The sequence below is a fragment of the Cervus elaphus genome, chromosome 19, assembly GCF_910594005.1.
Source record: "Cervus elaphus chromosome 19, mCerEla1.1, whole genome shotgun sequence".
NCBI lineage: Eukaryota > Metazoa > Chordata > Mammalia > Artiodactyla > Cervidae > Cervus > Cervus elaphus.
In genome coordinates this window covers 20,724,098-20,743,762 of record NC_057833.1, presented here as the reverse complement: position 1 = coordinate 20,743,762, position 19,665 = coordinate 20,724,098, and the positions used below count along the sequence as shown (strand labels likewise).

Sequence of the window (19,665 nt, the reverse complement as noted above, 5' to 3'; positions counted from 1 at the left end):
AGAATTTAGTTTTCTCATTTTAGCTAATTGCATCTTGGATACAATGTAATATTATAATCATATTTTTTAAGGTCATGCTTATGTTTTTTGGTGTGCATAATCTTTTTTTTTAACCACTTAAAAAGTCTTCAAACTCAGTGTCACTCTACAGTTGTCTAGAATCAGGTGTTGCTATTTAAAAAAAAAAGATTTTTCTTTTTCATCAGCTGGCTTATGAATTATTGGGTAACAGTAGTGGAACATATTAAGTAGTAGTCATTACTGTTTACTCAGGCCAGTTCTTTGGAAATAAGTTTACCAGAAAAAGGTAGATTGTATAATAATGATACTATGATTTATTCATTTATCATATATTTGTTAAATATATATTATGTGTAAAATTGCGTTAAATCTTTGTACCAACCCTGTGATGTAGAGGCACTGTTATCCCCAATTTAAGAAAACTAAAGTATAGGGAGGTTAAGTAACTTTCGCAAGGTTACACAACCACTTATTGCTTGGAATTAGGATTTAAATCCATGCTGGTCAAGTTAAGGCACTACATTTTTAATCATGGCAGTAAAAATGATGTTAGTTTTTGAGCATCGATGGAGGGCTCAACTCAGACTAGAGTTCCAGTTACAAAAAGTTGTGTCTTAGATACTAAAGTCAAGGTGGCAGGCAAAAATTACCTATCTTAAAATTTACTCTAAAAGGAACACTTTGCAAGTTACCACATTGGAAACTGACATAGCGTTAATAAACATCATTTTTCCTATTGCATTGGGATAGAATTACTTTTCCTTTGAGTGCTGGGTCAAGTATTTAACTTGCTATTCAGAGATCTTTCTGGAAAGGAAATATGTACATTATACTACGAGAATCACAGTGTGATGAGCCTCTCATTTGGTGGACAGCTGTGGCCCTCAGTCCAGTAGTGGGTAGCAGATCCATGACTTTATCGCTTTCATTCAGGGGCTTATATTTGTGGAATGGAATTACAATCACCCAGTATTTCAATAGTTATTTTTCTTTTTGTTTTCTTCAAAAATGAAAAATGTTAAACGTGCCTGTTGAATTTGCATAGGACAAGTATATGTATAGTGTGACACAGGTGTGCTCCCTGGAGTTATGTGAAGTGGCAGCTTGACATGTGTTTCTTTATCATCTCTCTTCCCTACAAGACTGCACACCCTCAAGGGCATCGACTGTATCTAGCTTTTCATCATCGCATCTCCAACACTGCTGCTGATTTAGACTGACTGTGCGGAGTACCAAGCTAGGTACTAGGAAATAGAGAAAGGAATAAAACTTCTCTACATGTTTATAATTTAGTGGATAGTAGGGGGGTGGAAAGACCATTATATGGACATTTGGTCTTTCTGATATATTAAGTCCTTGACCGTGTATCAATTCATTTGATAATTTCGCATCAGAGCCAATAGGAAAGGGGAAAAAATGATAGTTTCTCTGAGTTACCTTCTGGTCCCTGGCACTGAAATACGCCTTTCTGCCTTACTCAGCCATCCTGTCTTCAGGATGAACTGGAAATCTAATGGAGTTTGGAGTCCAGGCAGGACAAAACCCTCAGGTGTTAAACCCTTGCTGCCTTCTTAGACTTCATTATGTTGCTGGAACCAAAGGCCTTTGGGAATGGTAAATGAGTCATACCTAGCCTCCAGAGTGCAACTGCTCCCTATACCAGTTCACATTGTTACAAGGCTGTCTAATTTAATTCCAAAGGATTTCGAATAATGCTGTGGCCTTTTATTCAGGAGTAGACACTTGCAGATGCCTTTATCCGTAATAAAATTGGCATTCTGACAGTATTGTCAAAACTTGAGAGGTTTCTGAGGTCCTCCCTTAATTTTGGTGTTCTTCCTTGAAAAATGAATTACAGTTTTATAAGTGAAGGTCATGGGAGGAATTGTATATATGATACAAACAGATACCATTCTGTCTCCTTCATTTCTTCTTGTGACTAATAGCATTTTTATTTGAGATCACTTGGAGCTAAAGGTGAAGTTAAATGTCATTATCGTGATAGAATCTTGTCCTTATTCTCACTTACTGTTAAACAAATGAGTCAGAGTCCATTTATTAGGTTGGTGCAAAAGTAATTGCAGTTTCATCTGTGAATTGTAAATCGTTATAACTCGGCTAAAATACATCTTTATTAATCAAAATAGGAGCCATTACAATCAACACATTTTTGCCAATGAGAAATAAGTTTGTTTATTCCTGTAGTGTAAAATCCATGCTTTGGGATTCGACAAACTCTTGGAAAGCATTTTCTGCATCCTGTTGGTTATGGAAGCATTTTCTCTGCAAAATGTTGGCGAGATGCTTGAAGAAGTGGTAGTCGGTTGATGAGAGGTCAGGTGAACTTGGCGAATGAGGTAAGGCCCAATTCATTCAACTTCTGAAGTGTTAGTTGTGCAGCGTGTGGTCAGACGTTGTCCTGGATAAGAATTAGGCCCTGTAGACCAATGCTGGCTGCAGGCATTGCGGTTTTCAGTGCATCTCATCAGTTTGCTGAGCATACTTACCAGACGTAATGGTTTCACTGGCATTCAGAATGTCATAGTGGATCGGACACCACCAAACAGTAACCAGGACTTCGGTGCAAGTTTGGCTTTGGGGTGTGTTTCGGAGCTTCTCAGTCCAGCACTAAGCTTGTCATCACCACCAGTCGTCATATAAAATCCACTTTTTGTCTCACGTAAAAATCCAATTGAGGAACAGTTTGTTGTTGTTGCATAGAATAAGAGAAGGATGTACTTCAAAGCAATCATTTTTTTTGGTTTGCGGTCAGCTCATGAGGCACCCACTTAACTGGCTTTTCCACCTTCCAGTTTGCTTCTAATACCAAATGACTGTAGAATGGTTGAATGTTGAGTTCTTCAGCAACTTCTTCTGTAGTTGTAAGAGGATCAGCGTCAATGATTGCTCTCAGTTGGTTGTTGTCACCTTCCAATGGCTGGCCACTGTGCTCCTCCTCTCCAAGGTTCTTACCTGCTTTGCAGAACTTCGTGAACCGCCACTGCACTGTGTTGTTAGCAGTTCCTGGGCCAGATGCCTTGTTGATGTTGTGAGTTGTCATCGCTGCCTTATGACCCATTTTGAACTCAGATAAGAAAATTGCTTGAATTTGCATTTTGTCTAACATCATTTCCATAGTCCAGAATAAATATAAAATAAACAACAAGTAATGAATCATTAGCAAAAAACATAAAGTGAGAAATGCACATTAAAATGATGTATAGCATAACCACATTTATTAAGAATATATTCCAATATCAAACAGCAAATTTAAACAGTGCAAAACTGCAATTACATTTGTACCAATCTAATATCTGGGGCTAATAATTTTATCAACATTTAAGGGCCTTGTGGCAGTGTTGTGGTGCAAAGAAATTTGATAAAGAAAATACACATTGCATACTGTAGCGAACCTTGGGCAGTAAGGAGTTATTAAGGAAAATGTAAGACTATAAGTGATACAGAGCAGGTGAGCCTGACCCGTGTGATGTGTGTGTGTGTGTTAGTTGCTCAGTCGTGTGTGATTCTTTGCAACTTAGCCCTCCAGGCTCCTCTGTCCATGGAATTCTCCAGGCAAGAATACTGGAGTGGGTAGCCGTCCCCTTCTCCAGGGGATCTTCCCGACCCAGGGACAGAACCCAGTACTACCACATTGCAGGCAGATACTTTACCATCTGATCCACCAGGGAGCCCGTGAGAGCTTAAGTTGAATTTCTAAGGGGTTTTAAAGGAGGGCTTTAGAGTTGTATTAGAGAAATTAAAACTCACAAATACCAATGATAAAGAGAATACAGAGATGTACCTCAAACACTAAATTAGGCATTTAGGCATTATTTAATTCATGAACCACTAGATTAAGAACTTTGTGGGCAAAAGATGAACACATTCAAGGGAACAAATTTGTTTCTTGCCTTCCAACAAATGTTTTCATTTAAATTTTGTTCAGACCAGAATTGAACGAAACTTTAGGCATTCGAATGGGGGGAAAGTAGAGTATTGTCACTGCCAAAGAGATGTGTCTTTTCCCCTGAACTTGTGCAGAAATATCTTAGAAGCTCAAATAGCAGTTGTTGCTATTTTTGTTGTCCCCCTTTCCCATCAGAGGTAGCAAGCCTTTTGATTCTATTCTCTTTTGGTTTTCCTGTATAGATTATCCCCTCTTACGGATTTTTTGGGAAGCTCTTTGACCACATCTTGATTTCACTCTTCTAAAAAGTCTGCTTCTGGGCCACAACTTTCTTTATTAAATTGATCTACGTACATTAAGAGAATAAGAATTTTAACAAAGACTTAGCAAATAATTTTAAAATGCATTTGATGATCACATGTTTTAAGAATTCCTAAACTTTGTAATTTGCTTTGGATGACACCTGTAACTTTTTTGGGGTGGCCCAGGTAATTTATATATGCCTTCATTTTGGCAAGTGGGGAAGAAAAGGTTTTAAAAGGCTATTTTATGTGTCCTTTTTGACATTGTGGTAATCAGTATTGGCCCATCCTTGTACTGTGCAGGGGCAGGACGAGGGTGAGGCAAGCAAAGAGTTTAGTGTACAAAATTCAGGAGGCACTCGCTGTCTGTCCTAGAAGAGCTTAATTTTGTGCTCTAGCCATCTGGTTTGCCTCACACTCATTCCAGTCCTGATGCTGTGTCAGATTCTTAGAATCTTGGATGAAATATCAGTAACTAATAATTTGAATGTTTATTGTATGTCAGATACTGCAATAAGTACATGCATTTTGTACTCTTAATAACGCTGTGATGTGAGTACCTCAGTCAGTATTGCCAGTAAATTTCTCATTGAGTTTAAAAAGAGATTAAGTGATATCACCCATTCAAACTTAAACCTGTTTCAAATCTGAGCACTTACCTTCTACTCTGTGCTATCCATCCGTATGTAGAAAATGTTAGTTACTTGTCCGTTTATGATTTCTGTATTTAGAAACTACTCCCCCCAAATATTCTTACACTGACATGATGCAGTTAGCTTTTTTTTTTATGCAGTTAACTTTTAAAGTACATGAGTCAGAGGTCTTGGTATCAAAAAATGGAAGATCCACAGACTTGTGCTGCTGTATACCCTAGGGCGACCTTGAATCAGAGCCACGTTCCCATTGGCGTTCGTCTCTAAACATTCTGCCTTGAGTCTGGGGTCTTGACTCTCAGTTGAGTGATCGGTGGAGGATGCAGAGAGCAGGGCAGATGATCCTAGAAGTAGATCACTTGGGCAGATAGAAGACATGGCAGGCAGTTTGGACATGGCAGACGTGTCCCATACAATCGGTTATAGTAGCTCTATAGAATATATACTTAAAATAAGTCACTGTTTAGTTTCTTAATGTGAATTTCTGGAGACTTTTATTTCTAAATTGTGAGGTTTGGAGATTGGATTTGATAGTGTAGAGGAATATGTGCTAACGGCTGTTTTCGCTTTAAAATTTTATAGTCTTAATGTTTAGGTTTCTTAAATGCATGAGTGTGTGACAACAGTACAGATAAATTTACTGGTGAGAGATTGAGATCTGAAACTGTCTGAATTATGGAAAAAATCTGAGTCTGGATAATTTTTGCCAGCCCTTACCTTTACTATTCGGACCACTTACCTTTGTTCATAATGTTTGTGTAGTGATTATGCCTAGAGCAGTGGTTCTCAAATTATGGAGAGAGAGGGCTCCTGTGAGTGAAAGGGCTGGTAAATGGTAGTTATTACCCAATACATTTATTGGATGAATGAGAAGTTTATTGAATCCGAGCAAGTCTGGTTCTAGAGTCACTGTGCTTGTTACTCACCACTCTAATGACAGTGCTAATAATGTTAATTAAGTACAGTAGCCCCCTCACACCTTCCCCCCTGCTATGTCTGTAGGTTTGAAGACTCCTAATGGATGTTGGAAACCTCAGATAGTACCAAGCTCTCTATATTAACTATTATTTTTTTCCTATACATCCATATCTATGATAGTTTAATTTATAAATAGCAAGAGATTGGCAGTCATAATAAAATAGAGCAATTACAATAATTCAGTGTAATAAAGTTATGCAAATGTGGTCTCTCAAAATACCTTAGTGTACTGTACTTACCTTCCTGTGAGTGATACTGGGTGATAAAACGTCTGAGTGATAAGACTAAGCAAGGTGAATGACATAGGCATTGTGATTTAGTGTTAGGATACTATTGACCTTCTTTTGTTTTTTTACTATTGACCTGATGATAGATCTGAAGGAGGATCATCAATCCATGATGATGTGAGCATGTTAGGAGCAGATGATATCTATGATTGGGGGGTCTCAGACTGGAGGGCATGAGATTAAATTATGCTGCTCAGAATGGCGAACAGTTAAAAATTTATGAATTGTTTATTTCTGAAATGTTCTATTTAATATTTTGGACCTTGGTCGACCTTAGGTAAGTGAAACTGGTTAAAGTAAGGGGTAAACCACTGTGTAATTCAAACAGCCCTATTCCCATTCACCTTTAGGTGAAGTGTTAAGCCTTTCTTAGAACCTTGAAAAGTCGCCTCAGTCGTGTTTGACTCTTTGCGACCCCGTGGACTGTAGCCTGTCAGGCTCCTCTGTCATGGGATTCTCCAGGCAAGAATACTAGAGTAGGTTGCCATTTCCTCCTCTAGAGGATCTTCCTGATGCAGGGATCGAACCCATGTCTCCTGTGTAGCAGGTGGATTCTTTACCAAATTCATTTTGGTCTAAGTAGGATCTCTTGCTTACCCTCTTCCTCTGCTTGCCTTTTTCCTAGCATCTTCCGCTAAACCTTTGTCTCTTGTTTGGAAGTGGCTACAACATTTTGACCTGAGAAGGTTCTAAAAGGTAGGTTGTGATATCAAATACTCACCTTTCCAGCTATGTGACTTGGCCAGACTGATCTATTCCTACCTTGAAATAAATTCAGTTTCTGGGTATGATTTATGATGCTGGGTGCTTGAGAGAAAGCAAAGTGGTGCTAGTTATTTGAAACCCTGAGTCAATCATTCAAGAAAATCTCCTTTATCAGAATTTGTAAATATTTTCTATGATCTCGTGAGTTTTTTTTTTTTTTTTTAAATTTCTCATGAGATTCCTTTGGAACCCTTGGTAGACACCAGGAATAAAGTTTTACTGTCTTTGATTTTTAAAGTTCCATGGCCTTTAAGATGATACAGTTTTTACCTCCTTTATACTTTCTGATGAGGAAACAAGGCCAGTGATTAAGTGAAACTTCTGTCAAGTCAGGAGGACCAAAAACCCTTGTCTCAGGTGCTGAGTCAAACTTAATTTTACCTGTGTCTTGGAGACTGTCCTTAGCAGTTTGTTTTTTCTTTCTTCTGACTCTAGCCACTGTTCTTTCCATACTGGTGATATCCAACCTGTCCTGTTCACAAGAATCATCTGGGCTGGCTGTTGAGAATACAGCTTCCTTAGTCCTTTCTTGGAGATTATGAGTAATCTTGAGAACTTATGTTTTTAATAAGCTCTGAAGTGATTGTGATGGCTTAGGTTGTTCGGCATTTGGAAACTGCAGCACTCTTCCACTCTTTCTCATAAAGTTTTGCTTTCTGCTGAAAGCTGGGTGACTTTTTGGATCTTGGTTATGTGTAAAGCAAGGTTAACCAATGTTGGAATGCTTTCCACTTTGAGAATTTTGTGAACTATTAAATTATATGCCAGCTGTAGCCTTAATTAAGACATTAGAATTAATAATCTCTGTTTTAGTTTCCTTTGGTTTCCTTTGGCTTTCATGTAATTTCTTTCGGAATTCTGATTTTATTTGCAGTAGTCTGATGCTTATATTCTCTCAGCTTACTACAGTAGGAAGAGCTTGGGATAGCCAAAAGACATGATAACTGGTAAATGTAACTGGGTCCAGACTTCGTTAATAGAATTATTTAGATTTGTGTTTGTTTTTGTTTCGTTAGACTTAATATTTGAACAGTGTTAGCAAGACTGATTCAACTTATAAATTGCCCATCTCTTGTCTCATTAATTTATGTTTTCAGCAAACGTTTATTAAGTTAGGTCTACTGTGTTCCTGCTAATGCTGACTGGTAATGTCACTATTGGGGAAAAGAAATACACTTATAAATTATAGCATGAACTCATGGATTCTATTTACTGCTGGAATTAATAAACTTTTTTTTAGCTAAATATTATGGACAGTTTGGAGAGCCAACAAAAATAAATAAAACTTTCCTCCTTTAGGGAGGGAAGTGAAAGGAATTATAAGAATTTGGGATCATGTAAGGGGGCTAGTATTAGATTTGACTATAGAGAAAAGCAAGACAACCTGCCTACAAATATTTTTCAGTCTAGAATTTCCTTTACTTAGGAAGCTTCTGTTTTTCCCAAGGACTGTATGCATCAATTCCGAGAACTCCCATTTGTTCACACATTTTATTTGAGAGTAAATAGCCTTGGCCCTGCTGTGCCCCAGAGGGGGAAAGTGAGGCTGTTTTAGGGAATGCTGGTTCTGAGCCTTGAGATACACCCGTGTGGTTCTTTAAATGAACAGACTCCTTTGGTTGGTTGCGTTGTGTGTGGCAGAAACTCTTAAGACTAAATTTGGCATTAAAGTGGCATAGAGTTGCACCTTGTTTATTGAACTATTCAAGTGAAGAAGCATGTAGAAGGATTGACAACAGAATTTTAACTTGATGTTAAAATTGGCAGAACAGTTTAATATTTAAAAAGCCTTATTGGAATTGTTGATTTTTATTCACGTATCAACGCTAATGAAACTGTTTGGCCCAGCTTGTGATTGTCTGTTCTGAAAAGTTCAGATATAAATTGGTTCTTTGGAACATTTTCCCATGGGAACAATGTTTTGAAAGAGTGGTTAAGTGTTGAGTAACCAGCCACCTGTGTAGCCCATAATGTTGCTCTAATACTGTCTTTTTGATGACAAATAGTAGCTGATAGTAAAGTTAGTTTTAGAGGCAAGAAAAACTATGTATATATTTATATACCTATAAGTAAATTAGAGAAAGAGACAGTTATACAGAGAGACAGTTAATTTAAATAATATCTTAAGAGAAAATTTCCAACATGGTCCAGTACCACTTATTAGACAAAATGTTTTTTAAAAAAATCAATGCCAGTATTTGAAAAGGTAAAAGTTAAGTGAGCAAGTTTAGTGGGGTAGATAGGGAGATACCAGCAGGAATTCAGAAAGTGACTCTAGCCACTTTACTAATCTGCTCACCTGTGTCTGCCTTTGTATATGCAGGGATAGGCATGTTTTCCCAAGAGTAAAAGACAGAAATGACCCCACTGAGCGTGCTCAGTATCTTAGGCCTTTAGTTTGTCCCTCCTTCTGACTGAGCTCCTTTAAAACTCAGACTCTGAGTTGCCAGCTCACCAGCCCAGCCTCTGCTGGTAGCGCCCTCTGTGTACAAGTGACACTACTCTTTGAGTGTTGTACTTGACCTCATCAAGAAATGAAATTAAAAATTTTTTTTAGGTTATTGTCCATATTCAGAAGCATCTAAAACTTTTGACCTCCTTCTCTTGGAAACCCCTGATACTGGTCCTCTTATCTAGTTCTCCCATAAAAGCATAGCATCTTGTGTGGTTTTCACAGCTGTTCATCTTTCCTTCTATAGTATAAGCTCTCTGAGGTCTTGTCTTATTCACTGTTCTGTATTAGTACTAGACCCAATATTGTATACATAGTCAATAAATTTTTTTCTTTTTTTAAAAGAAATATTCATTAAATAAATGAAAGATTTGTTTCCCTGTCATTCTGTAAAATAGTTCTTCAAGTTCTGTTGTTGGCCCTGTCCTGCTGTCTTTCACTTTCTTTTTTCATAGATACTGAAGCCTTCATTTACTATCGATACTGTACATCTGGTATCCATCATTTTCACTTTGATTAGTATCACAGCATTTCAGCCCTTCTTTTTTGTTCCAAGTTTATTATGAAAAGGTATTCACAGTTAATTTTACGTGGAAAGGCAGATTATCAAATGGTTTATTAAGTAGTCAGAGAGTAACAGCAGATATTTACTTGCTCTTTTTATTATTCAGGTTCTATTGATCTGGATGCATTAGGTGTCTTAAGATTTTTCCTGCCTTCAGCTTCATTCCTCCATTCTGTCCTTAAGCTGTATGACCAAAGAAGTCTATTTAAGTACCAGTTGACTCATCAGATAATGGTTTTCTCTTGTCTTAAAGGATAAAATTTAGGGATTGGCCTTTTCTTCCTTTTATTTATTATTTATTTAATTATTTTATTCTGTGAATTCAGGAAGCAGCTGTAAGCTCTGAAACAGGAAAAAATTTCCATGTTTAGAACTACCAGAAACAAGACTAAACTTTCAGTTGTTGTCAGTCAGTGTCGAGTTCCACTTCACTGGTAGGAATGTGGAGGAATAGTAAGCAGTTCTCAGATGGGACAGGTCATTAGAGTTTGTTTGAAGCTATGAGCACTAGCCTTTGTAGCTTTCAAACTGCTTAGGTCTTCCACAGTCTGCATCAGGTAATTTTTTAACAATTAGAACCTAACCAAAGATTAGGGGGATCTTTTTCATCCCCCACTGCGCTTGCGTGTAGTAGGTGGTTAACATATATTTATTCAGTAAATGAATAACGTCTTGGGTACTTTCTTGGGTAGATGAGGTTCTTGGTTTTCCCTTGATACTCTGTTTCTTGATTTGGGAGTGTCAGATCTGAATTCATAGACCTCTGCATGTGCAATCTTAGGCAAGTTATTTACCATCTGAGCCTGCTTTTTCATCTGTAAAATTAGAATGACAGTTACTATAAGGTAAGTTATTGGGAGGACTGAATGCATGTGAAAAATACTTTATAATCTGAAAATGCTTTATAAAAGGTACAAATTATTCAAAATTGATAGCTTTTTTTGTTGAACTTATATTATGTTGAACATATTTTGTTGAACATATATTATGTATCATTTAATATATAAATATGTTAACTACTATTACTCTTTCACTTTATAGTTAGGCTTAGTGTTCAGCCTAGCAAAGGAATTAAAATATAGTCGCTTTCTTTTCAAAAGCAACACATTTCCTCAACTCCTCAAGGCAAAATTTTTCTCTTATATTGTTGAATTCTCAATATTTTATTTCCAAACTTCCAGTACCCATGGTTTTTCTTCCGAGTTTCTGTGTTAACTTTGGACAAAGATTCAAAAAATGGCCCTGGCAAAATTAAATAATATTAAATAAATTATCTAATTAAGAAATTAGATCAATTTTTTTCCCCGAAATAGATCACATTTGGTGGAATTTTCCCAATTTAAAAATTAGCCTTAAATCTCTGATGGTTGCTATGTTTTTGTTATTTTTTAGGTGACAAAATCAGTGAAGGATTAGCAAAAAATTTTAATGAAAATGTTAAACATTTGAAGTTTTTATTCCTAATTCTAATATAGTAAATATCTGTTCTTTCTTGCCCTTTAACCAGGTCAGTATATGTTTTGTGCTTTATTTTATCACAAAGAAGAGAAGAAAGACTGCAGTGAATGAAGATTCCTCTGCATTTTAGCACTGCTTTTTCTGCTGTAGTTGGTTTTTGAATGAGGATGACAATGGAAGAGATGAAGAATGAAGCTGAGACCACTTCTATGGTTTCTATGCCCCTCTATGCAGTCATGTATCCTGTGTTTAATGAGGTAAGTGAATAAACATTTCTTCATATGACCTGTGGAATTTCTTTATTTCTGCTTCATTTATTCGTTTGTTTGTTTGTTCCCTCATATAACAAGTACTTATATAAATGGACTCCATCTCTGTATTAAGCATTGTTCCAGGGCTGGACATAAAACAGTGAGGGAAAAGCCCTGAGCTTTTGCTCTTCCTCTGGAGGTTTCACTATAGTAGAAGAGAGAGACATTGGACAGAAGAATAGAAGTAATTTTATAAATGAAGAAGTGTGATGAGTGCTATGAAGTGTAAAAACAAAATGTGTTAAGTAAAGTAGCAGGTGAGACCTATTTTAGGGGCCAGGACAGGCCTCACTGGAATAAGAGACATATATGCGAACATCTGAAAGAGGTAAATAAGGGTTAGTGTGTTGAAGAGTTGGGGATTAGCACCTTTTAGGTAGCCAGAAGAGCAGGCCCGAAAATATCCTAATGAGTTACAGTGAAAGTGAAAGTCGCTCAGTCGTGTCCGACTCTTTGCGACCATGGAATTCCCCAGGCCAGAATACTGGAGTGGGTAACCTTTCCCTTCTCCAGGGGATCTTCCCAACCCAGGGATTGAACCCAGGTCTCCAGCATTGCAGGCGGATTCTTTACCAGCTGAGCCACAAGGGAAGCCCAAGAATACTGGAGTGGGTAACCTATCCCTTCTCCAGCGGATCTTCCCGACCCAGGAATGGAACTGGGGTCTCCTGCATCACAGGTGTATTCTTTACCAACTGAGCTATGAGGGAATCCCTGAGTTAAAGTTAGAGTGAGTAGTGACAAAACATAATTTTACTGATATATGGAAGATGCCATTGCTTTGTATCTAGAGAAGATATAATTGCTTTTTTATTTGAGGAATTTTCCAGGATTTAATAATGCTGATACATTTTGGGTTTTTTTTTTTTTAAGTTGATATTTAATAGGCTAAGCTATGTAGAGTTTTTAGAACTGGAAGTTCTGAAAGAGATAATTTGTCCCCTCCTTTTTTTTTTTTTTTTTTTTTTTAAAAATTTTGGAAGCACTTTATGGCTTCTGTTCGGCATATTCAAATTGCCAGTGTCTCTACTTTTGCACTTTGGGGTCATTATTAATTAAAACAAAGGTCCCCTCCACACAGAAGCTGAGGCGGCTCCAGCTGACTAAATTCTCGGGATCTGTCCCCTCCTTTTAATGGTGAACTGAGGTCCTGATATGTGAGATTATTTTGCTTTAAAGTTTGTTTCTTTACATAAAAAATTCTGTTGGCAAGCGGTCCAGGACTAATAGTATTATGAGTCAGTATCATCAAAAACTGAGGTTCCTGTCTTCTGTTTCATCATCCTGGTGCTTGCCTTCCATTGTCAAGGTCACGTCAGCATGTGGGATGGCTGCTGCTTTGTCCTAAGTTGTTTGAAAGGGGTGAAAAAACGAAGCAGGCGGTGGGGATTTATTTCCAGCTGATAAAGCTTCGTTAAAGTAACCTTTCTGAAAGTCGTACTTGAGACTTCCATTTACATCTCATTGGCAAGAATATAGATTTATGACCACACCTAGCTGGGCAGTTAGGAAATTTAGAAGTTTACTGAAGAGGAAGCAAAGAGGAGGCATCTTTTGGAAAACCTGTCACGATTATCCTGCTACCGTGATGGCATTGGAAGTATTCTTCTAGGGCTGGCTATACCCATCTCTGGTAGCTGTAGCCAACACTCCAGTCATTAATTTTGCCATTTTGTTCTAATACTTTACCCAGGCATTGCAAGACTATTGTTATTGTTGGAAGCAGTGCTTCAGTGCTGTTCAGTAAATATTTACTAAATACCAGCTATTTGTTGAGTCCGCTGCAAGAGTCTGGAGATACGAGGAAGAAAGAGTCAGCATACTTCTTGTCAAGAGTTGCAGGGAACACGGATGTTTAAGCAAATCAGTTATTAACTGTTCAGTTATGCTTGTACCAGGTATGAGGTAAAGAGAGTCACTGAAGGATAGATGAGTAACCTGTCTTGACATTTAGTGTTTAAACTTCTCAGGTTCTTTAAGAGCCATCATGACAGTTCCATCCAGAGATGCTCCCTCTTCTCGTGTTTATGTAAAGCTAACTCTGTAGGCTACTGGATCAAGTTGTCTGGGGGCACTTTCTATATTTATCTGGTATCTTGAGTCTTTAAGGAAGGTCAATTTGCATTGCGAAACTTCAGTTTAATCCTCTAGTTAATGAAAGAGGAATGAGAAAAGCTTTTTTTTTCTAAAAATTTGAGTGACCTTTTCCTCCACATGGTGAAATGATTTTATGTGTTGCTTGACTTTGGTATATGTGTTGCCGAAGCGAGCACTGTTGCTTGACTTTGGAAAACAGTTGTACAGGATGTAGGATTCACGTGAACTCTTTGAGATTAATATCGGTAATACCTTTTCTACTTTGTTCATATGTAAGAAGAATTAACTTGAAAGAAAAAGAAATGGCTATAAATGAACCAGCAAATCTCTTCAGAAATCTGAAACTTGAACAACATGTGGGGTATAATGGACCCAAGATTAGAACATGTTGCCAGATGATTCATAGTTGTTGTTTGAAGTGAAATTTGGAAATGAAGTGGCTGGTTGTGTCAGACTGAGAGATACTACGTCAAGTTGTCAGGGTCTAATTTCTCAAATTGAATTTACTGATCTAACATCATGGTATCAAGTTTGTTTTTCTTTTTTTAATAAAATACAAGCATTGTTCTCTGGCATTCCAATGTATTATTGTAACATCTTAAATAAGATACCTTTATTTAACTCTAGTTCAAACATGGATTTTTCTATAAATCTAGTAATGGGGAAATTAGAATCTACTTTGGCTCTGCTTTTCTCTGCTTTGCATATTTAAAGATAAAATGGATGTCAAATTAATTTTACAAAAAGTAGCACCACAATGGGATAAAGTTTTACTCTGAAGGTAAATGATTCATTAAATTTTGTCCACTCTGTAGGGAAGAGTTAAAAAACTTATGCATGCTCACCTTAATATTACATTCATAATAGTAACAATGGTAGCTTAGAAGCCATTTTGCAGAACAGATTTTTAGATAGTAGGATATCCTTACACCTGGGGAAATTTTAGTACTGTTACTCCAGCTCACAGGAGAAAGTTATTTATGACATTCTGGGAGCAAGATGCTTGCTAAACTTAATGAAGCTATGCCGAAAGTAAGCTTCTTGTTTAGTCAGCTGCTGCACAGTTCAGAGTCCAAGTATATTGCATGTGTTGTAAATGTACTGTGAAATAGGTCTCCTGGTTGCATTATGGAATAATGAGTTTATAGAAACCTCATGCCAAGTCTTATATAGATCAGCTTCTCATGTACTGTATTCTTTTTTGCTGATTCTTTGTATATGGAGAAGGAAGGATGTATGGTTCTGTTCTTCATTCCAGGAAAAGACATATCATGTATGTTCTTTTCCGGTGACTTGAAAGAAAACTTTTAAGGCAAATACAAATATTTTTCCTATTAAAAAAATCAAACCTCAAATTTTAAGTAAATATTTACACTTCTCCACAGTGAAGGTGTGGGCTTCACTTATAATCCCACTATTCAGAAGTGATCATAGTTAATATTTTGGATTTGATTTACTTTTCTGTCATTTACTATGCTATATAATCTTGTCTTAGTTTTCTATTTTGCATAATGAGGATAAACAATATTTTATTTAATTCTCACAACTCTGGGAAGTAAGTGAATTGATGTAGTGCTTAGAACAATACCAGACATGTGTAAGTATTAGATCTTATTATTAAGGAGTCTTCCACATAATTTTATGTAAAATTGTGATCATACCTGAGAGTGTGCACATTTTTAGGCAGTGTTTTAGTGGAATATTCTTATAGTAGTTAGATGGCTCTGCTCATTTTTTTGCTAGACAACTTAGCAACCCCAGAAACTGATTCTTTTAGAGCCACTTATTGGACTTACTATGTACAGAACAGATGATTGCACTTTGCCTTTGTAAACTCATAAAATTTAATGGGTGGCCTCTTGATTCTGTCTACTTCTGTTTTTGTTCTGGCTTTTTTTTTAAACCTAACTCATCCTTTATCATTTAAATCACAAGAGATGTATGTGGAGTTTATATTCTTGGCTCAGTTTAACTTTCTTTTAAATAATATGATCAATAATCTTGATGGCATTGGGAGGAGGGTGGGTAAAAGGAAGAAGGTATCAGCGTGGGGGAAATAGGCCTGGTTTTGAGGAAGCAGGTTTTATAGACAATTTGGAACCAACTAATTAATTATTTTGACCTAAAAAAATACTTAAAAGATTTTGTAAGACTGTTTAAAACTTGAGCAACTAAAGTGTTAAGTGGATATATATTTTTTTAATATCGGGTTTAAGAAACTGGCTTGAGGGACTTCCCTGGCAGTCCAATGATTAAGACTACAAGCCACTACTGCAGGGGATAGGGGTTCAGACTCTAGTCAGGGAACTAAAATCCTTCATGCTGCATAGCATGATCAAAAATTTTTTTTGAAGTATTTTTTTTTTTAAAAAGAAATTGGCTTGATACTAGAAAATAAAGTATAGGAATGAACTGTTATTTCTAGAGGGAGTGATATAATAAAAGCTCTCTATGAATTCAAAATTATATAAGCTTTTAAAATATATTTATAAGTGATCCAAAAAGTTAAATTTGAAAAGTTTGCAGTTAGTTAACAGTGGTCGCAAAAGCTGTGAAGAATAAGTTGCAGGAGGAGCTCACACAACTGAGAGGAGACAAAATGTGAGGTTGAGGTGAGACCTTAATGTTAAGCTCACCCAGCCTACAGTTTCCCTCCAGTTGCACTTCCGTCTCTGAGTGAGGAGAGGTGTTATGTGCTCTTTTCTCTTACTCTGATTCCCTCTGTCTTAACTTTTTTTACTGGCGACATGGAAATCCAACATGGCAGAGATCTAGGAGTGCCTCTCCATGTCCCAGTATCTGTTAATACAAAAATGTCATCATATATCCCTTTTTTTCTTCTTTGGTTTTAAAATATGGTATATGCACTGTCAGGCACCGCTGAAAAATGATTGCACTGGCTCTTTAAACATACGCCAGTCAAAGACCCTTATCCCAAAAGCTGAAAAATACTGGACCCAGTAGTAAAAGTATTGGAAACAAAGTGGATATTATTATCTGTTCCAAACTGACATAACTTCATTATATCCGCAGGATGTTAGCAACCCTGAAGAAACACTAAGGAGGAGGATTCTAGGAGGTCACATTCTTCAAGGACCAGTTTAGATTTCATCTTCATACTTCAGCTAACAGTGGTCCCATCAGCTTCTGTGTACCTACTTAATCTTCTGGGGTTCCAGGAATATCTCTCTCGGGTTCTTTCTATCTCTCACACTGACTTCTCTCACATGGTAGAAATTCAGTACATTGTTGGTTCTTAAGCAGTTGAAGAGATTCAGTGATGGGACAGAAGCTGGCCTGGAGAGGATGAGTACAGGGTGGGTGAGGACAGGGAGCTAAGTGGCTTGTGTGTTGGTTTTAGAGCCAGACAGATCTGGTATGAAGCCTGTTTCTGTACTTTTTAGCTCTTTTATGTTGGGAAAATTTTTGCAAACTGAATTTATTCCTCTATAAAATGGAGATGATGATAGATTGTTACAGATTTATTATGAGGGTTAGTTAGACATACTCTATAAAAATACATAATAAAGTCCATAGTATGTGCTTAGTAAAGTGGTAGCTGTTACTGGTATATTACTGGAACCTGATACTGTAATGAAAGGTACAGGTAAGGTAAACATGATTTTATTATGAAATCATCTATCATATGTGAGAGGCCTGAAATAGAAGCACATTATGACAGGGAAGGTGTAAACATACCTTGCTACCTGAGTATTAGAGGCTGAAATTATAAATAGATTCAAAACCAATTTAGGTAAATTTGTGGATGAAAGGTTAAGTTTCATTCAGAGTATTTTTTGAATGTATGTAGGTGCCTATATGCCTGGTATTGCCTGGGCATTGTGAATATCTTATGAGTAATAAATCCTGGTGGGATTATTGTAAGATGTGTGGGTAAATAATGTATCCCAAGTGACTCCCAGCAGAGTTCTTGTCAGGTGCTTCACAGATCCCTGACTCGATGTAGTATGTTAAGTCTGACCTTTCTCTCCTTTCTCATATATACATATGTAAACTTAATCTAGAAATCTAGAGCTGTAGATGTCTGTCTTGGCTAATTATATAGTTCCTCACTGACTGGCGGCCCCTTTTACTTGAGTTGACCCTTTAATATACCTGTCAGGGCAGTACAGAGTGAGTTAATGCTGATGCTTGAAAGGCACTCATCTGACTCAGACCTCTGACTTGGCGAAAGAGGTCAGTGTGGTGTAAACTTGAACAAGGAAATGGGTTCCTATCAGGGAGGAAACATTTATTCTGTCTGTCTCCCTCTGCCTCACTTGCACAATAAGAACTTGAGATCAGAAGAGCTATATTGCTAAATCTTCTTTGCGATTCATTATAATTAAATGAATTTGGTGGAAGAAGGAAATTTTAATTTTTTGGAGATATACCTTCATTAGGTAATTAAATACACTTATCTTATTTAGTTGCTTACTTGCTGTTTTTGCCTACCTGGATCCCCTTGTGTCTTTCCTTTTACTTACCAGGGCGGTGTTAGATTTTACAAGATTTCTAGAAGCCAAGTTAAATAAATACAAAATTGAATGGCCCATTGTTTATTTTGGAGATAAATTGTTAATCTTGGCCAGTTTTGGTGCTTTTCTTTTTGTTAAGGCAGGTAACTCATAGGGAGATAAGGTTCTTGGCATTTCTGTCTTATTTAGAAAATAAATTGATTTAAACTGTTTGGAGAGTCACTAGATTGTATGTGTGTATGTAAAACTGTTTTCATTGCCTTAAAGAATCAAAAATAATAGTTATTGCATAACTGATCTATAACCATAAGTTTTTTTAGAAATATTATACTTGCATAAAAATCTTTGTAAGATTACATTGATTTTGAAGGGTTAATATTGTCCCAAATAAAAAAATACATACATTGAGTTTTATTGAGTTAACTGGCCTAATTCTTAGGGACTAACAAAATCTGAGTTTAACTGAAGCTAGTTATTTTAAGCCTGGCAATTAATTTTTCAAGAAATTAGTAACTTTTATGAAATTGTATACCTTCTTTAGCCCAATGAAAAGCAACTTATACAGTGTTTAATAAGGATGTTTATCTTTCAGAATTATAATCCTTATACATTTGATAATAAAAGTTAAAAGCATTTGGGTTGAACTGTCGATTCAGAACTTTTGGTAGCCATTTTTTAAATTCTGGTTCAAAAAAAGACAGATATAAACCATCTATAAAATTCAGATGACCCACAGTCTTCAATTTAAGTAACAAACCTTTTTTACCAGTACTGTTTGCTAATTAATTAAAAAAAAAGACTAATCTTAGTTTAATGCCTAACTGAGGAGATGAAAAAGCAGTTTTAAAAGAGTTAGGTAGTAGGCACTAGAAATAAAAACAAAAATAAATGAGACCTAATCAAACTTACAAACTTTTGCACAGCAAAGGAAAACCATAAAAGAATGAAAAGACAACCTACAGAAAGGGAGAAAATATTTGCAAATGATGCTATAGACAGGGGCTTAATCTTCAAAATATACAAACAGCTTATACAATTCAACAACAAAAAGACAACCCAATTGAAAAATTGGCAGAAGGTCTTAATAGACAGTTCTCCAAAGAAGACAGCCAATAGGCAACATGAAAAGATGTTTAACATCACTATTAGAGAAATACAAATCAAAACTACAGTGAGGTGCCACTTAACACCAGTCAGAATGGCCATCATTAAAGTGTCTACAAATAACAAATGCTGGAGAGGGTGTGGAGAAAAGGGAACCCTCCTATACTGCTGGTGCGAATGTAAGTTCGTGCAGCCACCATGGAAAACAGTGTGGAGGTTCTTCAAAAAACTAAAAATAAAATTGCCATATGATCCAGCAATCCCACTCGTGGGCCTACACCTGAACA

General features: G+C 36.6%; 1 protein-coding gene across 3 annotated transcripts in view; it reads left to right on the top strand.

Moving 5' to 3' along the window:
- PDCD10 (programmed cell death 10) overlaps positions 1 to 19,665 on the top strand; it is a 44,213-nt gene that overhangs the window by 4,537 nt on the left and 20,011 nt on the right. For 2 of the 3 annotated variants that reach the window (XM_043874324.1, XM_043874326.1), the window contains exon 2: positions 11,438 to 11,645. In XM_043874324.1, coding sequence (XP_043730259.1) covers positions 11,550 to 11,645 — 96 coding nt within the window. In that variant the 5' untranslated portion in view covers positions 11,438 to 11,549. Of the gene's footprint in view, positions 1 to 6,773; positions 6,845 to 11,437; positions 11,646 to 19,665 lie in introns of all 3 variants that reach the window. The other variant, XM_043874325.1, reaches the window with a different exon arrangement.